Raw genomic sequence first — 18,712 nt, forward strand, 5'->3', positions numbered from 1 at the left:
ATAGTGACCTGGAAAAGAGCTGGAGGGCCATTACTCACTCCAAGGCCTGTTAAGTTTCCAGAACCCACCCTCTCTCTATCTATACCTCTGTGGCCTAAGGGAGCAATGATAGTATTGGAAGGGGAGGGTGACTGGGAAGGCTGGAGGATGGAGAAAAGCTCAAAGTCACTGCTAACAAAGGACCCCTAAGAAATGCCTGTGAAGCATCTCAAACACACGAGGGTGAGTCACAGAGGTCCCCACCACCTCTTTGGGTCACAGTCAATGAGTCAAATATGTTCACCCCCTGCTGACCCCAGCTGCAGCGAGGACTCTCGCCGGTGAGGTGGGAGCGCCAGCGTGGGAAGCCGGGTGTCACGTGATCACGCGGGGTCCTCAGCTGCAGCCCCTTGGCCGGGTGCCTCCCGTGAGAGTGAGGTTCCTGAGTTGCGAGCTTCACTTCCTAGTCAGAAAGCCCGGCCAGGCAAAGTCCAGAAGACACCCGTGGCAGCATCATTAAATTATCACAAGCCCTGAAACTCACTCCGGGGTGAGTGAGAAGCCTGGGTCTGTTTGTCCTTGCAGTGGGAAGGGAGTATGTGATTGGCCGGCTGGGCTCGGCCTAGCAGGCCTTATCTCTGGCTGGTTATTATTTGATCAAAGGGGGCTTCCTCCTCCTGTAGTGTTTGACAACTGTGTTGGGAGAGTTTGTTGCTGCCTGGGGATTTTTTTTTTTCCCAAGGTTACTACTGAGCACCCAAAGTCCTTCCATTTCTAGCCATACAAACAAGCACCCAGAGGAGATTTTCTTTCATTCCCCACTCAGACTGGGGCAGTCTTCTTCAGAATCTCCATCGGCTTTGCTCATCAGCTGTTTGGAAGTAATTCCTCAATCAGCACAGAGTCAAGGATACAGGTATTTAAACAAAAAAATTGGGGGTAGGGTGGGGAGGGGATTCTGATTTCTTAGGAAATGGGGCTGGGGTGGGAGGGCTGGGGCAGGGCTGGGGTGGAGAACTGCCTGGGAAAGGCAGAGGACGTGGAAGAAGGAAGTAGAAGGAAAGAGATGTCAGAATCTTGAATTCTATGGAAAGGCAGAGCCAAGGCATGAGATGTTTGCACCTGGAGAGGTGTGAGTGCAATGGTAGGTAATGCGCCGCCATTAGGGCTGCGTGCTGCTATCTCCATGAAATCCTTCCAGGTCTAGCTGCTCCCTTGGTCTCTTTGTCATCCTCCTCCCTGGCTCACTGCTGAGAGGGTTTTTCACACTTGCTGAGAAATCCATTTGCTTCAGCTTGAAACATTGTCACATCTGATCTTCAGAAGTGTTTCTTGGTGGTACCGATCCTTGTGATATTGGCATCAGAGAAGGAAGAGTGGACTGAGTTCCTTGTTTAGGAGAATTTGTTTCCCACTTTGTCTGGGATCTGTGTTTGATGTGCTTTGTCCATTCTTGCCCTCATCATAGTCCCACCTCAGTGGTGTGTTTCGAGCTTGAGATAGACAGACAGAGCTTGATGTCAAAGAACTTCCTTGCTACAGATGGAAGCAGGGCTCCTTGTGGTGTGAGGAGGGACTTAACCAACCATTCTTGGAGTGAAGATGAAAGAGAGACGAAAGGATGGATTCTGTCTTGTCTAATTATTAGGTTTATCTGGAGGTGGCTGAGGAGGGGGGATGTGATGCAAAAAAAAAAAAAAAAAAAAACACACACACACACAAAAAAAACCTTATTTTGGCATTAAGTGGAAAAGAAGCCTTTTATGGTAGGTGGCTCAGTGGTAATGAATCCACCTGCAATGCAGGAGATATGGGTTCAATCCTGATATGGGATCAGGAAGACCTCTTGGGGAAGGAAATGGCAACCCACTCCAGTATTCTTGCCTGGGAAATCCCATGAACAGAGAAGCCTGGCTGGCTACAGTCCATGGGGGTCACAAAAGAGTCAGATATGTCTTAGCAACTAAATGATGAATAGTAAATGGTTATTCTTAAAACTGATTTTTCCCTATGCACTTTAGATGAAGAAATAGCCATGCCGAGTGCATTGCCCTTCTCCTGTCTCCGTGGCTGTCTTAATCTCCAGATGTTTCCATCTGTGTTGTCTTAATTCTCAGGTGTTGGTATCCTGGTTGTCCCTGCTGTTAGTTGCTGTGGGAGGGTATCAGGGCTTAGTCCCATAAAGCTGCCCCACAGGATGGGAGTTTGTTCTTCCTGCTGACATTGGGTGGTTCCCAGGGAGTTTTCTCTACTGAGCCCGCTGGATTTCTTGAGACTGTTCAGAGTCATTGGTCTGAGAAGTTCATCAAAGTGAATCCTGCTTCCGCTTCATAATTTTCAGGGAAATGTGAAGAGGTAGAGGGTGAGCCCAGTGCACAGACTTATGGCTCCTGATCCTGATCTAGCACCTGACGTGGCGAGACCAGGCACCAACCTGGGGACACTGAATTTGAGCTGCTCTCTGTTCTCAAGAGACCCCTCTCCCTCCTCCCGCCTCCTCTTTTCCAGCCATATTGGGCGTCTGGTCCTACAGCATCACAGCCTGATAAGCCTAAGCCAATGCCCACAGCTTAAGGGTATCTCCCTTGTCTGGTCATCTGGTAATTTTTGTTACAAAGGTAGTAGAGCATGGGGGAAGGGCCATTCAGATCCACGGCTGATGTTTGCCTTTTCCACTTACTGTTTAAATTGTCTAAGCCCCTGTTTCCTCATCTGTAAAAGGGTTCTAAGACTTCTTTCATGGGGTTACCTTGGTAATAGAGACTCTGCTTTCAATAAATAGCAGTGTGTGTCTACTGTGTGAGGGGCATTGGGATGTAGTGGAGAATGAGGCAGAGAAAGCTCCCTGCCCTCAGGGAGGTTACAGTTCAACAGGATGGGGGATGAGAGGTGGTAAACAAACGAACAAAACAATCACATAAATAAATAGGTCATTCCCATTTGTGATGAGAAACAAGAACAAAGGACTTGATTCAGACGAGGGTGGAGAGCTAGTTGAGAAAGTCCTCTTTGATGAGCTGAATGATTCCTGACTGAGTTGCTGCTCTCTGGTGTTTGACGATTCCTTGACCTGCAGCAGGATTGAGGCAGATGAAACAGGGGCCTCCTGACTCCCTGTCCAGTGCTTTTCTACCTGGCTGCCTCCTCTGCTGGAGAGGGGCGGGCGCAAACTCCAGGAGGATAGAGGAAGAGCTGGCTGGTCGCTGGAGTCCAGTATCCTCTCTCCCCTGGGATTGTTTCTATCAGCTGAAAATCCCTAACCCCTTCCCAGGGATGGCAGGGGTGACTGGAGGTGCAGAAAACAGGTTCTCTGTGTCTTCCTCCCCCAGGTTCCTACACCTCCATCCTGGATGATTAACCCACCCGGGGCGGTCATCTCTGGAGGTGAAATGCCAAGCATGGACAGGCTGGGAGGAGAGCGGCAGGGGAGGGGCGAGTGTTTCGGGGCGGGCGCATCATCATCTCCGGCTGCCTAGCAGTGCACTCAGACTGCCCCCCTTCCCCACCCACTCAGCCTCCCAGGAGCACCACGTTCCCTTCCCACTGCACACAGTGTCTTTTGTGAGCCCTCTGGCCGGGGCTTCAGTGACAGCTCTTGTAAAGGAGCTGGTTAGCATTTTTTCCAGACAAAGCCAGAAGTTCCGGGAGGTGACGGGAAGCCTGAGCCTGCAAAGAGTGATGAAAGGAAATGGTCAGTCTCAGGTTCCTGAAAGAACAGTGTCAACATCTTCAATTCTTCTCCACCTTCCCACTGGGGACCTTGTGCCCATGACCTTCAGAAACAAATCAATTCTCTGCCCATTCCCTCTCCCTTATCTGCTTTCATGTCTGCTAGCCAACTCCCACCTGTTGCTTGCTGGTCACAACAAGGCTTCGTAGGACCTCCCAGGGCCATCAGTGTTCTAGCCAGTGATGGCTGAAGTGAGCAGGCATGGCAATAGGTAGCAGGCAGCAGGATTGATATCTTAAGGCACGTAACTGTTTTCACCTGGATTCAGAATTTCAGACCCTGTTTGGTGGGAGAGTCACAGAAGACTGGATGTTGAGAAAGGAAAAGAGATGCCATCCCGTAAATAATACACTAGACAAGACCATTTCCAATAAGACTTTAAATAGCAAGTGGTACCCTGAGGTCAGTTCTCCCCAACAGGTCAAAAGAGGAAAATGGCAGGATGTTTGCAATGGGAAACTCAGCTTCAGCATTCAGTTCCCAGAACCCACACCATCGCTAATCCCATCAACGTGGAACCTAGTTCTTCAGCCGCTGAGCAATATTTCAGATGTTTGACGGGGCTCCTGGTGTCACACTGAGTCAGCTAATGAAAACGCTCAATCATCACTCCTGGGCTCCTGTGCTGTCTCCCCATCCTATCCTCCCCTTCTCTCAGCTCATTTGCTGGGTGTTGCATCTGGCTTCCATCCAGTGGCCAGTGGGGCTGGCAGGAAGTTCAGCTGAGGTTGGCTCTGTCTATTGGGCTTCAGCGTCCTGCCAGAAATCAGGTTGACCAAACCAAACCAAACCAAACAAAACACCCAAAATGAGTCTTGAAAGAAAGCAACATCCATTTCCCTGTGGGCTGGACCTTCTCTGCAGGGAAGGGGAGCTTGTTGTGGAGCTTCACCCTGGGAGCTCCTGGTAACAGCGTCAGTGGCGTTTTCCTTTGAGTCAATTCCAGAATGTGACTATGAGGAACAAGGGCCTGGGAAAAGTGTAAACCTTGGAACTGAGAACGCTTCTCAGTCTTGGCAGTAGGGCAACAGGAGGATCGAGCAGCAAGTGGGCAGGAGGCTGGCTGCTCCCACTTGTAGCCCTGCTCCTGCCCAAACAGCTTCAGGGATCAAGGGATGCGACCTGAGCCATCGCTCAGTGGTCCCCTGGCACCTGCCCCGAGCAGCAGCAATCCTGACCCCCACCAAGCTCCTCTGGGCACATTTTAATTATCTTGTGGGCTGATACTCAGGATGAGTCTGCCAGGTAGGATGGAGGTGGAGCCCCTTTCACTCCAGCAGGCAGAAACTGCATGCATAATTAGATAATAGAAAATGTGCCCTCCAAATCCTCAGATCATATGGGTCCTTGGAGCAGCACGCTGTGTCCCTTGTGCTTTGCCATTGCTCCTTCCAGTGCCCCCTTGCCACACAACCACATCTAATTAGCTCTGTGACTCGGGGCAACAAGGCACAGACACTGCTCTCAAGGAACTCAAAGCCCAATGGAAGAGATGGGTAATTAAGCAAGCAACGTACCGTGGCCTTACAGTGTGCAGAGTGCCTCCATAGAGCAGAGCAGCTTATTCTCAGGGAAACTGCTGTCCCCCCATTTTCACCCCCTCACTGCTCCCTATCCTTGCCCTGGAATATCTTCTCTGTTTAAGCTGAGTCTCAAGCCTAATTCTTCACACAACTCCAGTGGCTGCTCACAGTACCCAGACTCCAGACTGAAGATAGGTGCTGGTCTTTGAGGTTTTTCTAGTCTATGGTGACATAAGAACTGAGGACAAAGTAGCAGCTCTTTAAGATGGCCATGGATATTCAATTTTAGAAATTTCCCATTGTTCTGAGAAGCTGTCGTCCTGCTTGTTGGGCTGTTAAAACATTCTTTTCTTTTATTACATGATGATGTTTGTAGACTGTCAATTTCTGCTGAGTTGAATTTGAATGTTTTGACTGGGCTGAATAAAAAAGCAATAGTTCAAGGCTTGGGAATCACTACCCAAAAAGCTGCTCATCACTGAAATTAGCACCTATGTCCAAACCCAAGCAGGAGCCCCTGGGGCGTCTGTCTTAGTATCTGATTTTCCAGTCTGCAGCAGAGTGGCCGAGCTGCTGTATTCAAATTCCACTCACTTTCTCAAGACACTTAGCTGCCTGTGGCAGCCCAATCCTTAAATAGACTCTACTGTTTTCTTGGCAGCCCAGGCTCCTGTATGTTTAATGCCTTGAATATCCAATTTCTGGGTCAAACTCATGAAAATCTAAAAGGGAATTATCCATCTCAGAAAGCAGTTGCAATGGAAATAAAAGCCATTAGTACTCACTGTTATCAGGATGTTTAATTTTTCATTAAAATTTCAAGATAAAAGTTGATCTTGCAGAATTGTGTTAACTGAGATCCCCATCTTCCACGGAGATGCAGCTTAGAGACTGACTGGAAAAGATGCTGGTACTCTAGCTCACAGTTGCCTCTGCCCTCTGTCTACATTCTTAGGTTAGAGGGCCTTGGGGTGCAAGCATCTGCTCTGGTTAGATGAAGTCTCATATTGCACTTGCTTACCCTGCCATTCCAGGTATTACTAGGGCATTGAAAATCCCCCCCGAAGCTTGATGGATAGAAGAAAATGTCCACCAGGCAAACCAAATCCCAGTAATATTATACAAGGTGGTAAAGTCCAAATTCTTGGGCTAAAGTTGAATGTTTGTGTTAAAAGGTGTTTAAAATGAGTGACTCATACAAGGTCTAGCTAGTTAGCTGTAAGAAGTGCTTTGTTTGACCCATTTTGCAATGTGGGCTTTGCTCTGTGCTGGCATTCGCAAAGGAGACCCTCACATTTGGACTTAGTGCGTTTTGGGGTCAAGGATATGACTTCTGTGTGTTTTTGGTGGAGACCCTCTTCTCCTTCTGCCCATCTCTCCCCTGGGTCCCAGCATGTCTCTTAACACATAAGAGGTCAAAAAATTGTTGATGGTGACAATGACAATGCAAATGACTAATATGTTTTAGAGAGACTCAGTTTTTGGCAATTTCTACTTGACCTAATATGACCACTTAATCATTAATATTTTTAACTTGCCTATTTAATTATTAAAAGAAAAAAACAATTTTTTTTTGACTTGATGGTTGTGTTTGGTTTGGAACCCTAAGGAAAGGAAGGAGTGGGAAGATGAAGCTGGTGAGCAGTAAAGGCTTCCAGGTGAATACTCTGTTCTGAGTTCTGGTCTCCTAGTTCCAGAACCTTCCTTGCTGCTTATTCAGGGGATGGCCCAGACTGAAGAGTTGTGGTCCTTTTGAACTGGTGTGATTATGTTTGGTTTACCTGGGCCATTATGCCAACATGACCTTTCCTTCCCACTGAACCCATCTCTCTTACCATAGGCAGCCTTCTGGCTGGTTAGCCTTGAGGTCTGGCAAGAAACAATTGTAGAAGGTTCCAGGGGATTGTCACCAACCAGCTGTTGATGTATGGCCCTGGACAAGTCTCTTCATCTCTGGGTCATGGTGTCCTAGTGAAACACGTTTGGTTGGATTAGAATGTCTCAACCTTGGCACTATTGACGTTAAAGGTCATCATTTTTTTGTGGACTTCCTGTGCATTGCATCCTAGTCACTGGATACCTGTAGTACACCTCCACTGTTTTGTGTCAACAAGAAGTGTCTCCAGATATTTCCAAATATCCTCAGTGGGGAACTATTGGATCAGATGACATCTAAGTTTGAGAAACCACATTAGGAGTTGTTAATTCATCCTATTTTATTGAGCTCTGACTGTATGTTCTGTACTGTATTAGTTTTTACAGCCTAAATATACTGATGTTCTACTGCCATTTGCTTCATGAAAATCTGAATTAGAGTAGGAAAGTGTCTACACAGGCACTGAGGTAAAGATTAAAAAAAAAAAAGAGCTAGAAGTCCTATTTGGGTTTTTTTTGTTTTTGTTGTTGTTAGTTTTTATTGAAACGATGTTCTTTTTAAAAAATATTTATTTTTTAAGTGAAAGATAATTGCTTTATAGAATTTTGTTGGTTTCTGCCAAACATCAACATGAATCAGCCATAGATATACATATGTCCCCTCCTTCTTGAACCCCCCCTCCCATCTCCCTCCCCATGCCACCCCTCTAGGTTGTTATAGAGCCCCTGTTTGAGTTCCCTGAGTCATACAGCAAATTCCCATTGTCTATCTTGCTAGCCTCATCTGTAAAATAGAAACGTTATACATTATTGTGAGGACCTAATGCTTAGTGTATATAAAAGCACGTAGATCATAGTAGACATTCAATAATTAAAATCATTCCTTGGTTCTCTCCCCCGCCCCAAGCGCCAGCTCTGCACAAAGCAGTAACTTTGCCAGCCTTGCTCTTCTGTTTCTGGGAATCTGCTCTTATCCTACCACGTGCCTGCAACTCCTCCCTGTCAAGCCAATATGGATATGCCATTTCAAAAAATAAATCTCTAACTGTTTGTTTCAAGGAGGGCTTGTATCACTAGACTGTTGACTTGGTCCATCCATAAAGGGACTGCCTCTCCTTAGCAGAGAGAAAAGATTTCTCCAGTATCCGGAGATTTGCAGATGCCATTGCTTGCTGTTGGTTTAGCACAAAAATGACTATAAGGAATTGAGGATGAGAGAACCCTCACTTTGTGGGTTATCAGGACTCCTGGGGCATGGATAAAGTCATGGGTTTTATCATCTCTCCTGGGTTTTAAGTGTCTCAAAGGGCAAAGACCATGCACTGAACATCCCTGGCAGGTCCAGCACTATCTCTCCAGGAAAAACACCCTGGGCTTTTGTAGACTGACCCAGCGAGAGAAATTGTGGTGCAGTAATAAAAAGTTAGGTAAGAGAGTTTGAATCTGCATTTTTCCTCTCCATTTAGACCCTGACCAGGGGCGCCAGGGCTCATGAAGACAGTGCAATTCCCAAAGAAAAAAGGTTCATGCTCAAATTCCAACTCTGCCACTTACTCTCCAGTTGATCTTGGGCAATTTATGTTACCGTCCTGAACCTGAGCTGTCATACTGGTGAGTCTGCAATCAGAAGGGTTCCTTCTCATAGGGATGTTGTGAGAATTAACTATAAGAACATATGGAAAACATATGGCACAATTCTGGTAAATACCAAGTATTTGATAGAAATCAATTTTTATAATAGTAGAAAGGAAATTAAATATGACTATTAATAACAATACATATAGTAGATGTTAAACAGACAACAAAAACGTGGATGAAAAGGTATGAAATTGACTTGCTATGTTACTGATAAGAAAATAGGCTCAGAAAAAGAAAGAGAGTAGGAAGAGGTACCCAGGACATCATTGCTTGTTAATGCAGATCTTGCATCTCTAGATTCCCCTTCAGATGCTGGTTCTACCATGCTGGAGCTGCCTTTCTGTGTTAGAAGAAAAAAAAAAACGTACTCAACAGCACTTGTTCAAGATGACAAGGCAGGCTTTACTCAAGACCACTGTGATAAATATGGGGACCACTGTAATGGGATTTTGCAGTAGGGGAGAGAGACTGGGCTTAATTCCAAGTACAGCCTGGGCAAGTGGGGATTTATAGCTAAGGAGCAGGTTGGGGATCAGTGGGTAGAAAATTGCCAAGAGGAAACATCATGGATGAGGGGGGTTCTGGGTGGACTGACCTCATAGGATTCTTTGCTGAAAGTCTAAGGTGTCAGATGTCACCTGGGGGTGATGGCAGAGGATAAGGAACCTAATCAGAGGTCAAAGGTGGGGACTCTGGTTAAACTGACTCAGCAGCATTCTTATGAGAATTGGATTTTATAAGAAAGCACACATGCAGGCCTTGGAGAAGAGAAGGTTCAGGACTCTGACTAAGGTTTGAATCTTTGTCATTCTTCAAACATTTAAAGCCCATATTTAGAAAATTGCATACAGACTGAGGAAAATTCACCTACTGGTCTAAGATAAGAATCATATGTTGTTTCCAGAGGGATTCTTTCTTCAGCGTAAGATAGAAATAAGAATTTTTATCTACCGTGTTTCTAATGCCTTAGGGCTGCCCGAGAGAAAAGCTGTGCAGTGAGGAGGCCTTGTCCTCCACGGCTCCAGCCCACACCAGCCTTTGCTCACACACCAGCTAAGCACTACAGAAACCACCTTGTTCCCGCCTCCCACCTTCCCAAAGTTCAGCTCTTACCTTTCAACCCAGGCTCAAGGTTCTGGAGAGCTGATCTTTTGCTTTAATGCTGATATTCAGTCTCCAGAGCCACTCTGATTAAACAGCTGGGCAACCCGTATGTTCACTTCCTCAACGAGGCTTCAAGAGGTGTCTCTGGGTTGGCTGCGACCTGTGAGTCACATCTTTCACCTCTTTCCAGTGAACTCAGACATTTGCTTGGGAAGAAAAGACTGAAGTTTTCAGGCTTGGTGGTGGAGAGAGGAAGAGTTTTAGCAATCAGAATGCCTTGGCTTACTTTGTCCTTCAATCTTGCCTACCTTGGGCCTGCTGGGATGGAGGTTATGTGGGTCTGTTCGCATGTTGGCAGGTGAGATAACCTGTCATTACAATAAAATAGGACCGTGGTTCAAACAGAATACCTTGTTGTGGGTCAGCTGCTCAGTCATGTCTGACTCTGCGACCCCATGGACACAGCACACCAGGCTTCCCTGTCTGCATCAAACTCTCCTGTTATCTTCAGTGATGGTTATAATTCAGTTGAAAAGTTGAATCAGGAGAGTCATAACTCCCACCAGAATTTCATTGTCTATTTTGCCTTTTTAAACTTAGTTAATTCACTTGCTGTCTTTCTTATTTGATGAGCACACATTGTGATGTTTTTCTTGGACTCCCCTCCTCCTCTTTTGTTTAATCCCCTTCTAGGAAAGCATAGCTAGAATTATGACTTAAAGGAGGGGTCTGTAAATTGGAGGCCAAACCCTTCCCCCGCTTGTAAACAAAGTTGTGCTGGCACGCTGCCACATCCTTTTGTTTATGTCTTGTCATGCTTGTTTTCTACAACAGAGTCAAGTAGTTGTGACAGAGACCCTGCAAAGCCTTAAATATTTATGATCTGACCCTTTACAGAAAAAAAAAAAAAGCCTACTGATTCCTAATTTAGAGTGTCTGCGTTGGAGTTAAATACACCTTGGTTCAAATCAGGTCTTAGTTACTCACTCACTTTGACATTGGAAAAGCCTCATCACCTCTCTGATACCTAATCTGTACCATGGGGATAAGAAAGACTCACCTTGGAGAGTAGCTGTGAGACTTCAGTGAGATAGTATTTATAAAAAGTTGCAGCTCTGTGCCTGGCACAGAGCAAGGGCTCAATAAATGTCGCTATTATGATGATCATTCATTCCTTTGGCCAACAGATACATGTCTAGTGCTTTCTCTGCATTAAGCCTCGGCTGCTGCAGCTGTGACCAAGGCATAAATGATCCCCACCCTCATGGAGCTTACATTCTAGTGGGGAAGACAGACAATATGAAGAAAACAAATCAAGAGGTTATTTCCAGCTAGTGATGAGTGCTTTAAATAAAACAGGATAGTATGAAGGCAGGGGACAGAGTCAGCTCAGTTGCTACCTGAGCTGAGACCTAAATGTAAGAATGAGTCAGCCATGCAAATATCTAGAGAAGGAATGTTCCTGGCCGAGACAATAAATACAGAAACCCTGAGCCAGAGGTGAGCTTGGGATGGTCCAAGAACAAAGTGATGGCCTTGGGGACTGGGGCACAGTAAGCAGGGGGTGATGATGGTAGAAGATGAAGGAGCAGAAGTCAGCACAGGTAAGAATATGTCATTGCTTGGAGACCCTGGGAAGATGGCTTTTAGAGGAATGGATGCAATCTAAGATCGTAATGGGGCAGAAATGTAACCGAGTCCTTGGCCTTGTTATGTGACCTTTGTTGTAAATATATTATTCTTCCTTTTTGGTTTCTGGCATTCATCACTGTTAGAAACAGGAGAAGAGTAGGGGGCCTAGTGAGCTGGAATCAGAGTGGCAAACACATCACACCACCCCAGCTGGGCACACCTGCCTTGCTTGGGCTTTTCTCCTTACAGTGCCTTTGACTCACCCCAAAGGTCTTCTGGCCAATGCTATTACCTCTTTGAAATCATTCTTTATCAGGAGACTTGAATGCTTCTCCAGGTGGAGCACTTAAGGTAAAAAACAGTTAATGTAATTTTAAAACCTCCTAACAAATTTCCCACAACTTAAGACATCCAGATAATCATTTGGTCCCTAGGGTCACTCAAAATTCATAGCTCAGTTCCCATAATTAGCATTTCTTTTGTATGTGAGCCAAGGAACAGGGGTGAAGAATCCTAGTGATAATATTGTACCTGTTTGGGGTTGAAAAGAAAGCTGTGATACAATCAGATAAACTGCCTTGAGTTGCCAATAATAACAGTCATACAGTATTTGCCAGTTCAAAGCCCTGCTGCTTATGTGGCTCACTTACACATAAAAATGTGCATTTAGTTTATCAACCTTGATTCACTTGGGGTGACTCCTCCTCCCTCTCATGTTCTCTTCTTCATTCTCCTCCTCCTTTGTCATCTTTATCCTCATCAAAACCCTTTATTTATTGACCCTCTTCGCTCCTGGCTAACAGTAATTAATACTTCCTTTACAATGTGCGAGTATGTGTTTCTGTCTCATTTGGTTTCAGACATTGTTAAAAGAGCAAGATACGAAGGTGGCTCTCTTCCAAGCTATGCTTTCAAACACAGATTCTTAAAATCTTGGGTCCATAAATGATCACGGATGGGGGTCACGAACCCCCTGAAATGGAATAGAAACTTTTTACATATACATTTTTTTTAAAGGAGAAAGTCTAGAGTTTCATTAGACTCTCAAAGGTTTCCCTGATTCCAAGAAGTTACAAACTACTGCTTTAAAGACTTTACTGACTCAATCTATAGTGTGAGTTTCAAAGGAAAATTCTAGAACTTTTGTAAGTGGAAAAGGAAAATTTGTTGAGTTGGAGCTGGGGAAGCCGGTGATTCTCAAAGATCACATTTATCAAGCATGATCTGTGAAAGCAAGTGGGATTGATAACTGGATCAAATGCAGCCTTCCTTTTAGAGGACCCGCACATTTTCCTGGGAATATTTATCATGACTGCAAACATTATATAGTTCTCACAGACATCGTCCTAGAGCCGTATGGATTTTAACTTTTATTCCTCAGAGTAACTCTATAAAGCCTGCACAATTATTGGTCTCATTTTACAGATGAGGGAAATGAAGCACGCAGAGATTAAAACCATACATTAAGTTTTATATTCAGCATCCCAAGACCCTTCATTGTTCTGGATAATATAGTTTGTCCAGCTGTAATTAATAGTTCAGAATAAGTATCATTTTGGATGTGTCTGAATAGTGGCCATGTTGTAACCATGAAGCCCAGAATTCATTAATGACAGGATTTTTAAAGGTGGCAGCTCTGGTTTCATAAATAAAAACAGGTCATTGAAGGTCATGACCTGATTGCAGGTCATGTGAAGAGGAGAGCCAGCTGACTACTTAGTTTGAATTTAGCTGAATCACAATGGTTTATAAAGTGTGGTGAGTGAGCAAGTAGATAATTTTATTATTGTAGCTATTATTATCACTAAGAAATTTCTGCTGTGTACGTAAGGCATACTATTGCCCTGTAGAGCTTAAAGATAGCTAAGCCTTATCTTTGGGAGGCTAAAGTTCTTTCATTCCAGGAGTTGATCAGTTGATGGGACTTTAGACATAATTCACCCTTTGCCTAGATTATATTTATTCAACAATTAATGAGAAGGTGACCCAGAAATTTAGATGGCCTGTTCGCTAAGAAAATCACGTATAAATAATCTATAGGAAAACCAACATTGTGGATATTAAGGTTTGTTTAATCCCACCCATATCTTCTAGTGGCTACTAGGAATTCTACAATTCATGTATGTGGGCTAAATTTACATACAGAGGTAAGATAGGAACACAGGGCTAGAACAGAGACCCTGAGAAAAAATCACTTGACATAATTTCATAAAGGGGGAAATGTTTTGCCATCTTCTAAGCAAAATTGAATATGCAATGGGAACAGGTGATGTATAATCATCTTAATTGAGTGAAGGGTCAGACTTAATCCCACACCAAGCCAGCAGAATGACAAAGTGGAGAGAGGATTTCAACCTATGACCCTCAATTACGGAAAGCCTGTTATTTAATTCCTTACTTCATGTTGAAGGTCATCCTTGCAACAAATTTCAAATATTTTATGGAATAATATGATGATGACCAGCAGAATATATTAGGTTAAAGCCACAGTCAACTGTATTATGCTTATTGGGGTTTCACTTTATATCAGGTAATTTAGATCACTGGCAACTGGGTTGATAACACTCTTTACTTTGAACAGATTTTCTTTTGGGAAAACTGTAAGTTAAAAGAGATAGTTTTAAGGAGTATGTTTAGAATACACAGGAGAATAACTTTCCCAAAAGAAAATCTTAGAACGTCTATGTCCCCAAAAGTAATGAAAGTAAATTTATTTAAAAATGTTCTAAAAATGAGCCTTTGTTAAACTGCAATTGATCCTTCCTCTAATTAGATTTAATAAGTAAGTTGCTAGCTGACTTTGAACTCATTAGAAAAAAAGAAAAAATGCAGAGTAGTTTTGTTTCCGGAGAAGGCAATGGCACCCCACTCTAGTACTCTTGCCTGGAGAATCCCATGGACGGAGGAGCCTGGTGGGCTGCAGTCCATGGGGTCACTAAGAGTCGGACACGACTGAGCGACTTCACTTTCACTTTTCCGTTCATGCATTGGAGAAGGAAATGGCAACCCACTCCAGTGTTCTCACCTGGAGAATCCCAGGGACGGGGGAGCCTGGTGGGCTGCCGTCTCTGGGGTCGTGAAGAGTCGGACACGACTGAAGCGACTTAGCAGCAGCAGCAGCAGTTTTGTTTCTCCTTGTCCTCTTCATGATTTTTTTTTTCCTTTTTGACAAAGACTGATTCTAGGAGAAGAAAATAAAAATAAGTCTGTCTCCAGCCATGTCTAGCTTTCCCTTTTAAGTGTTTTCCAGTTCCTTCCTTTAGGTTTATAGGGCACTTGTGCGCTTCACCTCGCTCTCGGTCGTGGCGTTCTTATCCATGGTGGGCCACCTCCCACTGTGTTGCTGGTTACCACTGAGGAGCTGGGCCCCTGTTCTCCCTTGCATTATATTGTTCCCACTACTATGGCTCAGGAAGTGGGTGTGGGAGAGGAATGGGAAATCTGCTTCCTACCTTCCTATCAGATTGGGTACATGCCTTCCCCAAGACACGTAAGTCCTGAGCCCCTAAAACTCTAGGTTCATATACCTCTCCTTGAATACTTCTGTCCCTGGAGCTATCTGTCCAGGACTCTTGACAGGTGTAATAGCCACTCACACCTCCTTTATTAATTGTTAATTAATTGTGTCTTGTATTTAGACATTTAACAAATAGATTCTTAAACATCTGTTTTGCACACGGCACTATTAGGCGCTAGGGATACAAAGGAAGCGGATGGGAGATGTTAAGATAGACATTTAAGAGGGAGAGACGATGGCTAATTATATATGGCTAATTCTACAATTAATTAACGTTCATTATAATTGTGATACGTTCCCTGGAGAAGAAGCATATGACAGGGGACCTGCCTTAGTCTGAGGGTCAAAAAGCTTTTCATGAGGAGGTGAGATTTGAACTATGTTATGAAGCATAAGTGGGAGGAAAAAGAGAGTTGTGGGGGAGATCACTGCTGGCAGAGAAGGTAGTTTGTGCAAAGGGAGAGCAGAGTCCCTTTTTCTTAGGAACCAAAAGAAAGCCACAGTGACTGAAGTCAGAGAAAAAGAGGGCAGGTGGAGAGAGATGAGGGTGGTGAGATTAACAAGGATGGAATGTGCCAGGCACTGGCAGTTCTAAAGGAATAATTGAAAAGATTTTCATCAGTTGGAGTGGGGATCAGGCAGAGAAATGGAGGTGTTTGACACTGTCTGTGTTGTACTTTCAAATGTTCATCCTGGCTGATGTGTGGCATGTTTGGGAGGGTGATGGGTAGAAAGCAGACCTGAGGCATCCTAGTCGTTAGCTGTTATGCTTCCAGGGAAGATGGTGAGGTCCTCAAACAACACAGTTCAGGTAGAGAGGAAGATAAAAGGAGATGAGTTTGAAAGCTGAGGTAAAATTGTCAGATGTTAGTATTGGATTGAATGTGGGAAGAAGTTAAGAACAACTCCTAGGTTCCTGGTCTGCTAAGGACAGAGTGTGAAATGAGAATGAAGGAGGGCCTTGAGCTAGCAAAAGATGCCAAGAAAAAATACTCAGGTAGGTAGAAAGCAATCCAGCAGGACATGGGGTTGGTTGTGAAAGCTGAGAAAAGGCTTACACCCATAGCTTGAGCTTGCTCAACACTACTCAGCAGGTTATGCAACAGTACAAAAGTCCTCGGTAAGTCTGGGCAAGCACAATCTAGCCCACACTAGGATCCCTCTTTCAGAAGACAAGATGCTTTGTTTTCAGTCAGCAACTCAGCTCCACAAACCATCTTGGATCATATGTTCCAACAACCGACAGTGATTTTCAGAGAAGTGGTCTTAAGCAATATTTAGAAAGAAAAGGTTTTCCTAAAAGACATAATGTCTTCAGAGGTGCAATTCTAGGCACAACGAAGGCAAACTTTTAGAAAAAATAGCAGAGGTGAACTTATTTGCAAAGCAGAAATAGAGACACACATATAGAGAAAGAATGTATGGACACCAACAGGGAAAAAAGGGGGATAAATTGGGAGACTGGGATAAGCATGTACACATGGCTATGCATAAAATAGATTTCTAATGAGAACCTACTGTGTAGCAGAGGGGGGAAGAAGAAACCTAATTGTAGGGCATACATTAAGTCAACCTAAAAACTGCATTCTAATACACAGTAGGTACAAATATTGTTTGATTCCACTTATATGAGGTACCTAGAATAGCCAAATCCATAAAGTCAGAAGGTACATTGGTATATGCCAGGGACTGGCGTGGGGGAGTGGGGGATGGGATGGGGGAAGGGGGACTTTGTGTTTAATGGGGACAGAGTTTCAGTTTAGGAAACTCTTCGGTTTAGTGAAAAATTTGGGAGATGGATGATGGTGAGAGTTGTACAACATTGTGAATGTACTTAGTGCCACTGAAATGTAGTGTTAAATATGGTTAAAATAGTTTTATGTTGTGTGACTTTTACCACAACAAAAACATTTCTCAAAAGAGACAGACTTTTATAATGTCATATAGGGTAGTTCTGGCCTGTTAGAGGCTCCTGAATCTTTTCATTCCAGACTGGGGCCTTTGCTTTATCCAGCCCAATCAAAAGATTCACTGAGGTTGTTCTGATAGTCACTAGGGTTGTTCATAAATGTTTAGTTACCTTGTTTTGGGCACATGGTGGGATTACACTTCTTCACTCTCTTGCTTACATATGATGCTTTATCTAATGAAATGGGAACAGAAGTGATGTGAATTAAGACCTACTGCATGGCTCACTACACTCTCTGGTCCCAGCCTCAGCAATCAAGGAAGCACGTGTCAAGTTGGAGCCTCCCTCAGTGACCTTATAAGCCCTTGTAATAACCCACAGTTTCCATGTAGCATAGGTAGATAATCTTTGTTGCAAGACTCTGAGACATTTGTTACTGAATTGCAACCTAGCCCATCCTGACCAATACCATGACATTCTCTCCCGAACAAAGTAACCTTAATGGCTCAAATGAGTTTGGAAGGTTTCAGGACAAATACTTTGCCAGGATTTCAGCTCAAAGGAATAGGATATCTCTTTTGTCTCTTGAGTCTATGCAAGAGGAGACTAACAACAATCATAATAATAGCTGCTGCTGCTGCTGCTAAGTCGCTTCAGTCGTGTCCAACTCTGTGCAACCCCATAGACAGCAGCCCATCAGGCTCCACCGTCCCCGGGATTCTCCAAGCAAGAACACTGGAGTGGGTTGCCATTTCCTTCTCCAATGCATGAAAGTGAAAAGTGAAAGTGAAGTCACTCAGTTGTGTCGGACTCTTAGCGACCCCATGGACTGCAGCCCACCAGGCTCCTCCGTCCATGGGATTTTCCAGGCAAGAGTACTGGAGTGGGGTGCCATTGCCCTCTATCTAGTAAATCTCACCACTTGGCAGGCAATATGCTAATTATTTGTATACATTATTTCATTTTACCTCAAAGTAACCCAGTAAGTAAGGTTTTGTTAGCAAATCCACCTTTTAAAAAATTTTTTCTTTATTTCGAATTGAAGGATAATTGCTTTACAATATTGGTTTCATTTCTGCCATGCATCAACATGAATTAGCCATAGGTGTACATATGTAGCAAATCCACTTTTTAAATGAGAGAATAGGGACTCAGAGAGGTTAAATAACTTTCCCAGGGTCGCACAGCTGGTAAATGGCAGAACTCTGACTGGAACCTAGTAGCTCAGTTGGTAAAGAATCCACCTGCAATGCAGGAGACCCTGGTTTGATTCCTGGGTCAGGAAGATCTGCTGGAGAAGGGATAGGCTACCCATTCCAGTATTCTTGGGCTTCCCTTGTGGCTTAGCTGGTAAAGAATCAGCCTGCAGTGTGGGAGACCTGGGTTTAATCCCTGGGTTGGGACGATCCCCTGGAGAAGGGAAAGGCTACCCACTCCAGTATTCTGGCCTGGAGAATTCCAGGGACTGTATAGTCCACGGGGGTCACAAACAGTTGGACATGACTGAGTGACTTTCACTTCACTTTCATGACTGGAACCTAGGTGGTCTGTCTTCAAAGTCCTGGTATAACTCTCAGACATTCTGCTGGAAGGACTCGGGGTTAGTCCACTGGGGATATCCTGACTGGCAGCAGCTCAGTTTTTACTCAGCTGAGTGATACTCAACCCCCTCTGAGTATCACTATCCTCAGCTCCTTCATGGAGTGCAGTTTAACATGAAGATATGCTTTTCACACCTGGGATCTGGTGGCCCAGTCCTAACTCTCCAGCTCTCATCTACACTGACTAAATAACATATCAGTCGT

General features: G+C 44.4%; 1 protein-coding gene across 4 annotated transcripts in view; it reads left to right on the plus strand.

Annotated features, from left to right (window-relative positions):
- The first annotated feature begins 671 nt into the window (after positions 1-671).
- The window catches only part of GPAM (glycerol-3-phosphate acyltransferase, mitochondrial), a 67,524-nt gene continuing 49,483 nt past the window's right edge, over positions 672-18,712 (plus strand). Inside the window, exons 1-2 of one of the 4 annotated variants that reach the window (XM_027528588.1) lie at positions 672-895; positions 8,574-8,718. Coding sequence is in view for 2 of the 4 variants with exons in the window: in XM_027528583.1 (XP_027384384.1) it covers positions 11,417-11,453 (37 nt within the window). In the remaining 2 variants the exon portion in view is untranslated. Of the gene's footprint in view, positions 896-8,573; positions 8,719-11,347; positions 11,454-18,712 lie in introns of those variants that run through there. The other 3 variants (XM_027528587.1, XM_027528583.1, XM_027528589.1) reach the window with 3 other exon arrangements.

This window comes from Bos indicus x Bos taurus, chromosome 26 (assembly GCF_003369695.1).
Source record: "Bos indicus x Bos taurus breed Angus x Brahman F1 hybrid chromosome 26, Bos_hybrid_MaternalHap_v2.0, whole genome shotgun sequence".
NCBI lineage: Eukaryota > Metazoa > Chordata > Mammalia > Artiodactyla > Bovidae > Bos > Bos indicus x Bos taurus.